The sequence below is a fragment of the Salmo salar genome, chromosome ssa18, assembly GCF_905237065.1.
Source record: "Salmo salar chromosome ssa18, Ssal_v3.1, whole genome shotgun sequence".
Taxonomy (NCBI): Eukaryota; Metazoa; Chordata; class Actinopteri; order Salmoniformes; family Salmonidae; genus Salmo; species Salmo salar.
Genome location: NC_059459.1, coordinates 58099716 through 58112504, shown reverse-complemented (window position 1 = coordinate 58112504; position 12789 = coordinate 58099716). Strand labels below are relative to the sequence as shown.

At 42.9% G+C, this 12789-nt stretch overlaps 1 protein-coding gene across 1 annotated transcript; it reads right to left on the bottom strand.

The window, feature by feature from the left end:
- Nucleotides 1–662: 662 nt before the first annotated feature.
- LOC106577553 (nuclear factor 7, brain) lies at nucleotides 663–12178 on the bottom strand. The gene is made up of 9 exons (XM_014155681.2): nucleotides 12091–12178; nucleotides 11687–11734; nucleotides 6175–6326; nucleotides 5857–5955; nucleotides 5247–5375; nucleotides 4392–4535; nucleotides 3983–4111; nucleotides 2244–2349; nucleotides 663–1977 (listed from the first exon to the last, which is right to left on the bottom strand). Exons 2-9 carry the CDS (start codon nucleotides 11724–11726, stop codon nucleotides 1445–1447), a joined length of 1332 nt encoding a protein of 443 aa, XP_014011156.1. The 5' UTR covers nucleotides 11727–11734; nucleotides 12091–12178; the 3' UTR covers nucleotides 663–1444.
- Between the last annotated feature and the right edge of the window lie 611 nt (nucleotides 12179–12789).

Sequence of the window (12789 nt, the reverse complement as noted above, 5' to 3'; positions counted from 1 at the left end):
AAAATAACACTTTGTATTCAGTGCAAAAGTTAATTGCTTTGCCACATTCTTTGCAGTATTGCTTTAGTGCCTTGTTGCAAAGAGAATGCATGTTTTGGAATATTTTTATTCTGTACAGACTTCCTTCTTTTTACTCTGTCAATTATGTTATTATTATGAAGAAACTACAATGTTGTTGATCCATCCTCAGTTTTCACCTATCACAGCAATTCAACTCTGTAACTGTTTTAAAGTAATCATTGGCCTCATGGTGAAATCCCTGAGCGGTTTCCTTCCTCTCCGGCAACTGAGATAGGAAGGACACCTGTATCTTTGTAGTGACTGGGTGTATTGATACACCATCCAAAGTTGAATTAATAACTTCACCATGCTCAAAGGGATATTAAATGTCTGCCTGTTTTTTACCCATCTACCAATAGGTGCCCTTCTTTGCTAGACATTGGAAAACCTCCCTCGTCTTTGTGGGTAAATATGTTTGAAATTCACTGCTCGACTGAGGGACCTGACAGATAATTGTATGTGTGGGGTAGAGAGATGAGGTAGTCATTCAAAAAACATTATTATTGCACACAGAGTCCATGCAACTTATTATGTGAGTTGTTAAGCAAATTCTTACTCCTGAACTTATTTAGGCTTGCCATAACAAAGGAGTTGAATACATATTGACTCAAGCTTTTCATTTTTTATTAATTTGTAAACATTTCTAAAAGCATAATTCCATTTTGACATTGTGTTGTATTGAGTGTAGGCCAGTGACAAATCGAAATTTAATCAATTTCAAATTCAGGCTATAACACAACAAAATGTGGAAAAAGTCAAGGGGTGTAAATACTTTCTGTAGGCACTGTATACATATTATGAAAGTGCATAAATATATAAAGACATAAGGTATAGATACTGTATATAGGTAAATAGATACACTGCAATATATAGATATATTGTAGTTAGATTTCCTCAGTATACATTTCCCATCTTCCATTTAGCAAGCTGTTTCAGTATTATAATGCAATTTATATACAGTATTTAGATACATTTTTTTACGTATTAAAATGGGGGGGCTTTTCAGACATGTACTGTTTAAATCTAGCTTGTCAAATTCATTTGTTTTATTTTAGGGTATGACGTTGCCTATTTGCTTCTTCCCATACAGCTCTTAAGATCCATACAGAAGTGTCTAGGCCAACTGTTGTCGAAACAGGGCAAACCCAAGCTCAACCCAAGTCTTTGCGGGTCAAAGTGTCTTTGCGGGTCAAACTCTTCTCCAATGGTTTTCTCTTATTCTTGGTACTTCATTGATCAATGAATCTTATTGATTAACCAGAGTCCACTCCACACACCTGGTTTTCCAAGTCCAAATAAGCCAGTGATTGAAAGGCAAAGGAAAACCAGGTCTGTAGTCAGCATATGTTGGGGAGAATCTCTGAACCAAAGACCCATGATGTCTTCAAAGTGTAGAGACCTTGTGTGGCGAGATGATGGTGATGAGTGCGCGTCCGTCCAGCGGGGCAAACACCGGGTATAGCTTCTCCTTGAACGTGCCTGTGAATGTATAGATGTGCGTCTTGGTCTCTGCGTTGTAGAAGGAGATCTGTCCTTCCTCGTAATCTAGATAGATCCCCATCCGGCGGGCCACAAGACCCAGGGGCAGGGGCGTCTCAGGCTTGGTACAGGCGTAGAACTGGTGCATGCTGCGCCACAGGGTCCAGTAGCCCGTCTGGGGGCTCATGGGGAAGCGGCCGTGGCGTTTGGCACTCGCCGTGGTCAGGCCGACCCGCCAGTAGCCGTTGTTGGCTATGTCTACTTCCCAGTAGTGCCGTCCGGAGGCGTATCCCTCCCAGCCCAGCACGCCAGGCCAGGCGTCGAAGCGCTGGGGACTGAATGGCAGATTGGACTCAGACATGCCCTCCTGGACCTTGCGGTGGTCATCTGAGAGCTGGAGCCACAGGTGGTTGGTCATGGGGTCAAAGGTCACATCGGCTACAGGGAGGAGAGAATTGACAACTTTTTGAAAATGTGCGACACATGTTTTACTTTCACCATTTTAAATAACATTCTGTCATCCATTTTCCACTCTTCCTCTTTTCTATCCTAGTAGTACCAATATTTTGTTGTAGTTTAAGGTTTGGGCAAAATGTATGAAAATGCTTTAAATGTATACTTTTATTCATTCAAATTTTCTGTGATTCTTTTTTTTAAATTAATAGTTCATATTAAAGCATGTGTCCAAATAGACGGATAGATACCTGATGCACTGATCATCCAGTTCCACACTGAGTTAGGGATGTATCTTGGAGTGCCTGCCTTCCAGGTGCGCTGCTTTGCTGACAGCCACAGCTGAGAAATGCCACCCTGAAAATAGGAACACAGACAAAGTGTATGAATGTAGGTAAAGAATTGTCTTTAATAGTTTCATTTCCATCATATTACTGTGAGCTCAAATGGTATACAGCGCATTCGGAAAGTATTCAGATCCCTTCCCTTTTCCCACATTTTGTTACGTTACAGCCGTATTCTTAAATTGATTAAATACATTTTTTCCCTCGTTAATCTACACACAATAACCCATAATGACAAAGCGAAAACTGTTTTTTTGCTAATTAAAAAAGTATTCGGACCCTTTGCTATGAGACTTGAAATTGAGCTCGAAGTGCATCCTGTTTCCATTGATCAGCCTTCAGACGTTTCTACAACTTTACCTGTGGTAAATTTAATTGATTGGACATGATTTGGAAAGGCACACACTTGACAGTGCATGTCAGAGCAAAAGCCAAGCCATGAGGTCGAAGGAATTGTCCGTAGAGCTCTGAGAGAGGATTGTGTCGAGGCACAGATCTGGGGATGTGTACCAAAACATTTCTGCAACATTGAATTTCCCCAAGAACACAGTGGCCTCCATCATTCTTAAATGGAAGAAGTTTGAAACCACCAAGACTCTTCCTAGAGCCGGCCAAACTGAGCAATCAGGGGAGAAGGGCCTTGGTCAGGGAGGTGACCAAGAACCCGGTGGTCACTCTGACAGAGCTCCAGAGTTCCTCTGTAGAGATGTGAGAACCTTCCAGAAGGACAACCATCTCTGCAGCACTCCACCAATCAGGCATTTTATGGTAGAGTGGCCAGACGGAAACCACTCTTCAGTAAAATGCACGACAGCCCGATTGGAGTTTGCCAAAAGGCACCAAAAGGACATGAGAAACAAGATTCTTTGGTCTGATGAAACCAAGATTGCACTCTTTGGCCTGAATGCCAAGCGTCACTTCTGGAGGAAACCGGGCACCATCTCTATGGTGAAACATGGTGGTGGCAGCATCATGTTGTGGGGATGTTTTTCAGCTTGCAGGGACTTGAAGACTAATCAGGATCGAGGGAAAGATGAACGGAACAAAGTACAGAGAGATCCTTGATGAAAACCTGCTCCAGAGCGCTCAGGACCTCAGACTGGGGCGAAGATTCACCTTCCAACAGGACAACAACCCTAAGCACACAGCTAAGACAATGCAGGAGTGACTTCGGGACAAGTTTCTGAATGTCCTTGAGTTGCCCAGCCAGAGCCCGGACTTGAACCCGATCGAACATCTCTGGAGAGACCTGCAAATAGCTGTGTGGTGACCTGACAAAGCTTGAGAGGATCTGCAGAGAAGAATGGGAGAAACTCCCCAAATCAGGTGTACCTCGAGTCTAAAGGCACTGTATGCATATTTGATTATGTAGACTACATAACTGTATAGCTGATTCTCAATCTACATTTAAGAGGGAATATTGCTAATTACAATGGATTCAGGCAAGTGTACGACTTCAGAAAAGAAGAAGTTGTACATAACATTCTGAGTTATGTTTTATGAGAAGAGCTCTAATAAACTACTAATCTGACCGCTTTTACAGCTTTTTTCCTCCTTTTTTGGGGAGGTGTGTATGTTTTTGTGTTTGCTTGTGTGTTTTTGTGTGTTTTTTTGTTTTGTGTGTGTGTGTGTGTGTGTCGTCTCACCTTGCAGTCCTCTTTGAGCAGTGACCAAGTAATGAACTCTAGTAAGGGCAGGAGGTTGATCAGTCTCTTCTTCCTCAGACCCAGCAGACGCAGAACATTGCCTAGCTCATTGCTCTGCACCCCACAACTCTGTGTAGACAGACACATAGCCAGACAGACGTTAATACCAAGTCATCTCTATCAGTCTCCTATCACATTTTTTCAACTTTTTAGCCCTTATGCTAAATGGTATCTATTTGGTAGCAAATCTGCAGATAGCAGTTAACCCAGGCTATTTGAAAGCTAGGTTATACAAATTGCTATCAGTTTGGAACACAGTTTTTCCCCCATTTCCATCCTCGTTAGTGTCCCTTTGTTTCTCATATACATTTGTACCCTTGACCTTGACCTGTCACCCCTGACCTCTCACCTCTGAGGCTCTTTGCAGCTCCTTGGCCCACTCCATGATCCTCTGCTGCACTTCCTCATCGGGGTCTTTCTCACCATCCTTGTTTTCTTCTTCTTCCTCCTCCTTCTCACATCTCTCCTGCACCCAGGGCCTAGCCTTCGCCAGCTGAGGAGGCACAGAGGAATACAGTTGAAGGTTTTCAGTCAAATTCAACATAATTTACTTATGAATCAATTGACTTAAAATAGCTGGTTATGGTGTCCTGTGTGAATTGAAGCATGCTCCCTCTTATTTTCTCTCTCCATCCCCTTCCGGACGATCTGAGCACTAGGACCATGCCTCAGGACTACCTGGCCTGATGACTCCTGGCTGTCCCCAGTCCACCTGGTCGTGCTGCTACTCCAATTTCAACTGTTCTGCCTGCGACTATGGAACCCTAACCTGTTCACCGGACATGCTACCTTGTCCCGGGCCTACTGTTTTTGACTCTCTCTCTCTGCTGTCTCGACCTCTGAATGACCCTGCTCGTCAGCTATGAACGTTTGAACATCTTGAAGAACAATCTGACCTTAATGGCCATGTACTATCTCCCCCCGGCACAGCCAGAAGAGGACTGGCCAGCCTTCAGAGCCTGGTTCCTCTCTAGGTTTCTTCCTAGGTTCCTGCCTTTCTAGGGAGTTTGTCATAGCCACTGTGCTTCTACATCTGCGTTGCTTGCTGTTTGGGGTTTTAGGCTGGGTTTCTGTATAGCACTATGTGACATCCGCTGATGTAAAAAGGGCTTTATAAATACATTTGATTAATTGATAGTTATGATACTTCAAGCGAACATTTAAGAGTACACAAAAAAAAGTCAGTATTAGTTTTTTTCTCGACCTTGTCGACACTGTTGAGCTCATTGGCCCACAGCACAATGAGTTTCCTGCTCTCTTCCAGACTGCGTTCTGTTTTCAGTTCCACAGGGGTCTCTCCTTTACTGGTTCCCTTCCCCGCATCACTGCCACTCTGCAACAAGACAACACAGCAACCAGGTCAATACCATACTGTACATTGTCAATAGTGTGCATAGCTATCTCATCTCAATCATCTTAATGTCAAAGCAATGTTGTAGAAATTCTGTGGTCTCCATTGACAAAGTACAGCTTGGGATTTTGTGTGTAATATAGGTTTGATTCACACACAAAAAAAACTGCAAAAAGGCCAAAACAACTAGGCATCAAATAAATTCAAAATGGGAAGTTTCCTAGTGACCCGACACCAGCCCCTCTAAGCCGGGCCTACTATTTTTCCTTCACCGCACATTTTGCATTAATACAAATAAGGGACAAAATAACACTCACTAATACTATCATACTAACTTTGGAAATACATTTCTACCTCTGAACTTTCTCAGTTACTGCTTTTGTTCCCTCCTCCCTTGTTCTTTCTATAGATATATATCTTCCCCCCCCTCTCTCTCTCTCCCCCTTTCAGGGTCCTACTGTACCTTGCAGACTTGGGCCACCTGCTCCTTCCAGTGGTTGATGAAGCGGACACATTCCTGCAGACTGCGCAGGTTCTTCATGCCATTCTGATGAGGGTGTTGCTACAAGAGACACACACACACACACACACACACACACACACACACACACACACACACACATACAGTATGAACAGGTAGGCAGGTAAAGGTAGAAAAACAGTACAAAGGAACATATACAGGTAAAAGAGTAGACAATTTAACAGGAAGAGTTTGGGATGGACTGGATGCTGATGTGATGCTGTGAGTGGATGGAGGTGTGCGTGCATGTGTGTCGCCTACCGATGAGCGACGTGTGGAGGGGGTACTGCTCTTGCGGGGGCTGGTAGGGGCTGAGCTGTGGGCCTGGAGGTCCTCTTCAGGAAGGTTCCAGCGCACCGCCCCAATGGATTGACTCTGGGTAGAGCTCTCCAACTTCAGCTGGGAGTTAAGCTCTGGAGGTGGAATAGTGATAAAATTAGATTATAGTGGAAGAGGAGTCAGATTTAACTAAGCGAATACATTTAACTTTACGTCAGATTTAATTAAATCAAATGAGTTATTGCTTAAAGGCCCAGTGCAGTCAAAAATGTGATTTCCTGTGTTTTATATACACTGCTCCAAAAAATAAAGGGAACACTAAAATAACACATCCTAGATCTGAATTAATGAAATAATCTTATTAAATACTTTTTTCTTTACATAGTTGAATGTGCTGACAACAAAATCACACAAAAATAATAAATGGAAATCCAATTTATCAACCCATGGAGGTCTGGATTTGGAGTCACACTCAAAATTAAAGTGGAAAACCACACTACAGGCTGATCCAACTTTGATGTAATGTCCTTAAAACAAGTCAAAATGAGGCTCAGTAGTGTGTGTGGCCTCCGCGTGCCTGTATGACCTCCCTACAACGCCTGGGCATGCTCCTGATGAGTTGGCGGATGGTCTCCTGAGGGATCTCCTCCCAGACCTGGACTAAAGCATCCGCCAACTCCTGGACAGTCTGTGGTGCAACGTGGCGTTGGTGGATGGAGCGAGACATGATGTCCCAGATGTGCTCAATTGGATTCAGGTCTGGGGAACGGGCGGGTCAGTCCAGAGCATCAATGCCTTCCTCTTGCAGGAACTGCTGACACACTCCAGCCACATGAGGTCTAGCATTGTCTTGCATTAGGAGGAACCCAGGGCCAACCGCACCAGCATATGGTCTCACAAGGGGTCTGAGGATCTCATCTCGGTACCTAATGGCAGTCAGGCTACCTCTGGCGAGCACATGGAGGGCTGTGCGGCCCCCCCAAAGAAATGCCACCCCACACCATGACTGACCCACCGCCAAACCGGTCATGCTGGAGGATGTTGCAGGCAGCAGAACGTTCTCCACGGCGTCTCCAGACTCTGTCACGTCTGTCACATGTGCTCAGTGTGAACCTGCTTTCATCTGTGAAGAGCACAGGGCGCCAGTGGCGAATTTGCCAATCTTGGTGTTCTCTGGCAAATGCCAAACGTCCTGCACGGTGTTGGGCTGTAAGCACAACCCCCACCTGTGGACGTCGGGCCCTCATACCACCCTCATGGAGTCTGTTTCTGACCGTTTGAGCAGACACATGCACATTTGTGGCCTGCTGGATGTCATTTTGCAGGGCTCTGGCAGTGATTCTCCTGCTCCTCCTTGCTCAAAGGCGGAGGTAGCGGTCCTGCTGCTGGGTTGTTGCCCTCCTACGCCCTCCTCCACGTCTCCTGATGTACTGGCCTGTCTCCTGGTAGCGCCTCCATGCTCTGGACACTACGCTGACAGACACAGCAAACCTTCTTGCCACAGCTCGCATTGATGTGCCATCCTGGATGAGCTGCACTACCTGAGCCACTTGTGTGGGTTGTAGACTCCTTCTCATGCTACCACTAGAGTGAAAGCACCGCCAGCATTCAAAAGTGACCAAAACATCAGCCAGGAAGCATAGGAACTGAGAAGTGGTCTGTGGTCCCCACCTGCAGAACCACTCCTTTATTGGGGGTGTCTTGCTAATTGCCTATAATTTCCACCTGTTGTCTATTCCATTTGCACAACAGCATGTGAAATGTATTGTCAATCAGTGTTGCTTCCTAAGTGGACAGTTTGATTTCACAGAAGTGTGATTGACTTGGAGTTACATTGTGTTGTTTAAGTGTTCCCTTTATTTTTTTGAGCAGTATATATTTCCACACTATGAAGTTGGAATAATACTGTGAAATTGGGAAGATTGTGATAATGTCATTTTAGTGTAAGAGCTGTTTGAAAAGACCGCCTGAAATTTCAGCCTGTTGTGGTGGGATGGAGTTTTGGCCTGCTGGTGACATCACCAGGCCGTAAATTAGTTAATAGACCAATAAGAAAGAGAGCTAGTTTTAACAGCTAGTTTTCAGTTTTCCCCTTCCCACAGACCACTTCCAAACGGTCCTGTCAACATTTTTGCTTGAGAAATTGCTCTTTGTTAACCCACTGGACACAGAAGTCCATTCAATGTCTATTACATGTTGGTTCAACGTAATTCTGTGAAATGACGTGGAAAAAAACGTTGATTCAACTTGTGTGTACCCAGTGGGAAGAAGCTATTTATAAAAAAAATTGAGCATTTTAATGGAAAACAATCACAGTAATTGTTACCAGAAATGATTTGATATTGAGATAAAAACAAAAAACGTCTGCATTGGACTTAAAATAGTAACTATTCGCTCTATTGTGCATTGTTAATTATTACGAAGCGGCCAAGTCCTATGAATGGATAAGGTAGATAGATGGTAGTAGATAATGTTCAAAAAATCCATTGATCGATGCTTGTATTTGATGATTGCCTAACTTTTGGACGATTGTGATCTATCTGATTAGATAAAGATTTAATACCATTTTGGAATCCATTAATTATCCATATTAGAACAATAGATAATTATCCATGTAGTCACATTTAATATATTGGCATGCGATTCAAAATACTGTAGTTCTAAACAAAGGTTACATACACTACCGTTCAAAAGTTTGGGGTCACTTAGAAATGTCCTTGTTTTTGAAAGAAAAGCAATTTTTTGTCCATTAAAATAACATCAAATTGATCAGAAATAAAGTGTAGACATTGTTAATGTTGTAAATGACTATTGTAGCTGGAAACGGCAGATTTATTTTATGGAATATCTACATAGGCGTACAGAAGCCTATGTACAGAAGCCTATTATCAGCAACCATCACTCCTGTGTTCCAATGGCACGTTGTGTTAGCTGATCCAAGTTTATCATTTTAAAAGGCTAATTGACCATTAGAAAACCCTTTTGCAATTATGTTAGCACAGCTCAAAACTGTTGTCCTGATTAAAGAAGCAATAAAACTGGCCTTCTTTAGAATAGTTGAGTATCTGGAGCATCAGCATTTGTGTATTCGATTACAGGTTCAAAATGGCCAGAAACAAATAACTTTCTTCTGAAACTCGTCAGTCTATTCTTGTTCTGAGAAATGAAGGCTATTCCATGCGAGAGATTGCCAAAAAACTGAAGATCTCGTACAACGCTGTGTACTACTCCCTTCACAGAACAACACAAACTGGCTCTAACCAGAATAGAAAGAGGAGTGGGGGGCCACGGTGCACAACTGAGCAAGAGGACAAGTATATTAGAGTGTCTAGTTTGAGAAACAGACGCCTCACAAGTCCTCAACTGGCAGCTTCATTAAATAGTACCCGCAAAACACCAGTCTCAACGTCAACAATGAAGAGGCGACTCCGGGAGTTCCGAGAGTTCTCCTGTCCAGCGTCTGTTTGATTTTGCCCATCTTAATCTTTTATTTTTATTGGCCAGTCTGAGATATTGCTTTTTCTTTGCAAATCTGCCTAGAAGGCCAGCATCCCGATGTCGCCTCTTATGTGAAGATGTGTCGTGATGCATGAGGCAAATGGTGGTCACACAAGATACTGACTGGTTTTCTGATCCATGCCCCTACCTTTTTTTAAGGTATCTGGGACCAACAGATGCATATCTGTATTCCCAGTCATGTGAAATCCATAGATTTTGGCTTAATTTATTTATTTTAATTGACCAATTTCCTTATATGAACTGTAACTCAGTAAAATCTTTGAAACTGTTGCATGTTGCGTTTCTATTTTTGTTCAGTATAGATTCAGCTACGGGCTGATTTTTTCTTGAGTGGAAGGTCAGGGGGCTGGAACATAATTACCAATAATATGTAGATTGCAAACTGACCACAAGATGCCCAAAAATATATAATATTTGACTAAAACATAATAATTTCAAACCTTGCTTACATTTGTATATGATCACATATATTCAGTGCCTTTGGGAAAGTATTCAGACCCCTTGACTTTTTCCACATTTTGTTACGTTACAACCTTAATCTAAAATTGAATACATTTAAAAAGTCAACAACAATTTTTTTTTACCCTTTGCTATAAGACCCGAAATTGAGCTTAGGTGCATCCTGTTTCCATTGATCATCCTTGAAATGTATCTACAACTTGGAGTCCACTCATGGTAAATTCACTTGATTGGACATGATTTGGAAAGGCACACACCTGTCTATAAAAGGTCCCACAGTTGACAGTGCATGTCAGATCAAAAACTAAGCCATGAGGTCGAAGGAACTGTCCATTGAACTCCGAGACAGGATTGTGTCGAGGTACAGATCTGGGGAAGGGTACCAAAATATTTATGCAGCATTGACAGTCCCCAAGAACACAAGGGTCTGCATCATTCTTAAATGAAAGAAGTTTGTAACCACCAAGACTCTTCCTAGAGCTGGCCGCCCAGCCAAACTGAGCAATCGGGGGAGAAGGGCCTTGGTCAGGGAGGTGACCAAGTACCCGCTGGTCCTCTGTGGAGATAGGAGAACCTTCCAGAAGGACAGCCATCTCTGAAGCACTCCACCAATCAGGCCTTTATGGTAGAATTGCCAGACGGAAGCCACTCCTCAGTAAAAGGCACATGACAGTGCACTTGGAGTTTGCCAAAAGGCTCCTAAAGACTCTCAGACCATGACAAACAAGATTCTCTGATCTGATGAAACCAAGATAAACTATTTGGCCTGAATGCTAAGCGTCACATCTTTACGAAACCTGGCACCATCCCTACAGTGAAGCATGGTGGTGGGAACATCATGTTGTGGGGATGTTTTTCAGCAGCAAAGACTGGACTAGTCAGGATCGAGGCAAAGATGAACAAAGCAAAGTACAGAGAGATCCTTGATGAAAACTTCCAGAGCACTCACAACCTCAGACTGGGGCAAACGTTCACCTTCCAACAAGACAACGACCCTAAGCACACAGCCAAGACAATGCAGGAGTGGCCCAGCCAGAGCCTGGACTTAAACCTGATCGAACATGTCTGGAGAGACCTGAAAATAGCTGTGCAGCAAATGTCCAACCTGATGGAGCTTGAGAGGATCTGCAGAGAAGAATGGGAGAAACTCCCCAAATACAGGAGTGCCAAGCTTGTAGCGTTATACCCAAGAAGACTCAAGGCTGTAATCTCTGCAAAAGGTGGTTCGACAAAGTATTGAGTAAAGGGTCTGAATACTTGTGTAAACGTGATATATAATTAGCAAAAAGTCTAAAAACCTGTTTTTGCTTTGTCATTATGGGGTATTGTGTGCAGATTGATGAGGGGGAAAACATGATTTAATCAATTTTAGAATAAGGTGTAACCTAACAAAATGTGGGAAAAGTCAAGGGGTCTGAATACTTTCCGAAGGCTTTGTATATATGTATAAGACAATAATGTATAACATATATTATAATATATACATATAATACTGTTAATAGGGAAAAATACTTACTAGACACCTTCAGAATGCTCTTCATCTTGAAAGATTCCATCCTTAGTCCTGTATGGACAAATTAGACTCCTTACAAAATATTCCATTTGACAATGAGGCCACTGAGGATATTACTATGTATCCACATGTTGAATTTTACAAAATGGCACAACCTAATTAAAAACTGAAAGTCCACTAGCAAGCTTTGAATATACAGTACAATGGTATGAAATATCTACACAAAATCTAAACGCAGATCTAAGACCAATGCCAGATGCAGTTGTTGAAGCTATGAAAATTACTTCAATAGAGAAATATAATCTACATCATAATGAAAACTACAGCAATGGCTGTATCATTACGTTGGATGAAATTATAAAGAATAAAACATTTGAGATAAAAAATCCCCAAATTCAAAATTCTACCCTATGCGTGTAGGTCGGGCTGGTGCGCAGTCTTGGTGGTGGTGGTAAGACTGGACGGCAAACCCTGCTCAGCTACTGTTTTTGTTACATGCTGAGGTGGTTTGATCTTTGGACCTTTTATGGTGATTGGCAAAGCGAGGGGGGGGGGGGATCGTTCTGGAAGTATAATCAGTCTACCTTCCCAGAAATCCATATTGGCTTTACCATGAGGAGAGCGCGTGAGATTCTAGTCTAGCGATAAGGGGTCACACGTTGATTACATAAAGTGACACAGAATTACCATCTTTGGCTCCGTTTACACAGGCAGACCAATTCTGATCTTTTTTCCACTAATTGGTCTTTTGACCAATCAGATCAGCTCTGAAAACAGGAGTGAAAGTAGATGTCTTACCTTACGGGACACCCAAGCTCAAGCACACTTTTTTTTTTTATAGCCAAGGTGTCCAGTGGAGGTTGCTGAGGGGAGGACGCCTCCTAATAATGGTTGGAACGGAGCAAAAGGAATGGCATCAAACACATGTAAATCATGTGTTTGATGTATTTGATACCATTCCACTGATTCCGCTCCATCCTTTACCACGAGCCCACCCTCCCCAATTAAGGTGCCACCAACCTCCTGTGGTTTAATCATAGAATTACATAGGCCTACACAATCCATATTCAGTTCATATATGATCTCTGTGTGCCTAGTAGCCTAGG